The sequence below is a fragment of the Pterocles gutturalis genome, unplaced genomic scaffold (genome assembly GCF_000699245.1).
Source record: "Pterocles gutturalis isolate BGI_N339 unplaced genomic scaffold, ASM69924v1 scaffold35046, whole genome shotgun sequence".
Taxonomy (NCBI): domain Eukaryota; kingdom Metazoa; phylum Chordata; class Aves; order Pterocliformes; family Pteroclidae; genus Pterocles; species Pterocles gutturalis.
In genome coordinates this window covers 3,627-4,303 of record NW_010104171.1, presented here as the reverse complement: position 1 = coordinate 4,303, position 677 = coordinate 3,627, and the positions used below count along the sequence as shown (strand labels likewise).

Below are 677 nucleotides of genomic sequence, written 5' to 3'. Positions count from 1 at the left end.
AAAAGCAGAAGGAAAAGCTTTTCCTCCTGCTTTTGGCATCTCACCTCCATCTGCTCCCGATTCAGGTCAACGTCCTGGTGATGGGGATGCTCAAGACCTTTGGGATTTTCTTCGTGGCTTTCCAGGAGGACGTGGGGGGTTCCTCCGAGCAGGTCAGCTGGATCGGCTCCATCATGTCCTCCCTGCGCTTCCTAGGAGGTGAGCTGGTGTCCGTGAGGACGGGGACATCGCTCCAACCTCCAGCCCCTTTGATCCGAGGGGCACCGAGGATGCTCGGAGGCGGTTGGGACCAACACGCGTCTTCGCAGAGTCCAAGGACGGGGACGGTGTGTGTCCCGCTGCCTCGCCGCAGCGGGTTTATTCTGTCCACCCAGAGATATCCACCTCACCCCCAACACCAAAATTAACGCCTCCGAGCAAGCAGCTGCTGAATAATTCCCGGCTGCTGAGCTGGGGTGCATTAAGCATCAATTTGGGCTTTGATTCCTTCCCCCCACTCCTTGAGCTCCCAGGTGATGGGGGGGGATGCTCTCCTCAATATTAACCCAATTTCTAATTTCTTGTGTCACCCCCTCCTTCCTGGGGGCACTCACCAGGATGCAACGACCCCAAATCCCCGTCCCCCTGCAAAGCATCGTTTGGGATCTTCCCCCCGTGATTTCTCCCTCTGTTCTCTC

At 57.2% G+C, this 677-nt stretch overlaps 1 protein-coding gene across 1 annotated transcript in view; it reads left to right on the top strand.

The window, feature by feature from the left end:
- The window catches only part of SLC16A4 (solute carrier family 16, member 4), a gene marked incomplete at its 3' end in the record, with an annotated part of 4,612 nt that overhangs the window by 1,037 nt on the left and 2,898 nt on the right, over window positions 1-677 (top strand). Inside the window, 1 exon segment of the mRNA XM_010086978.1 lies at window positions 66-212. Coding sequence (XP_010085280.1) covers window positions 66-212 — 147 coding nt within the window.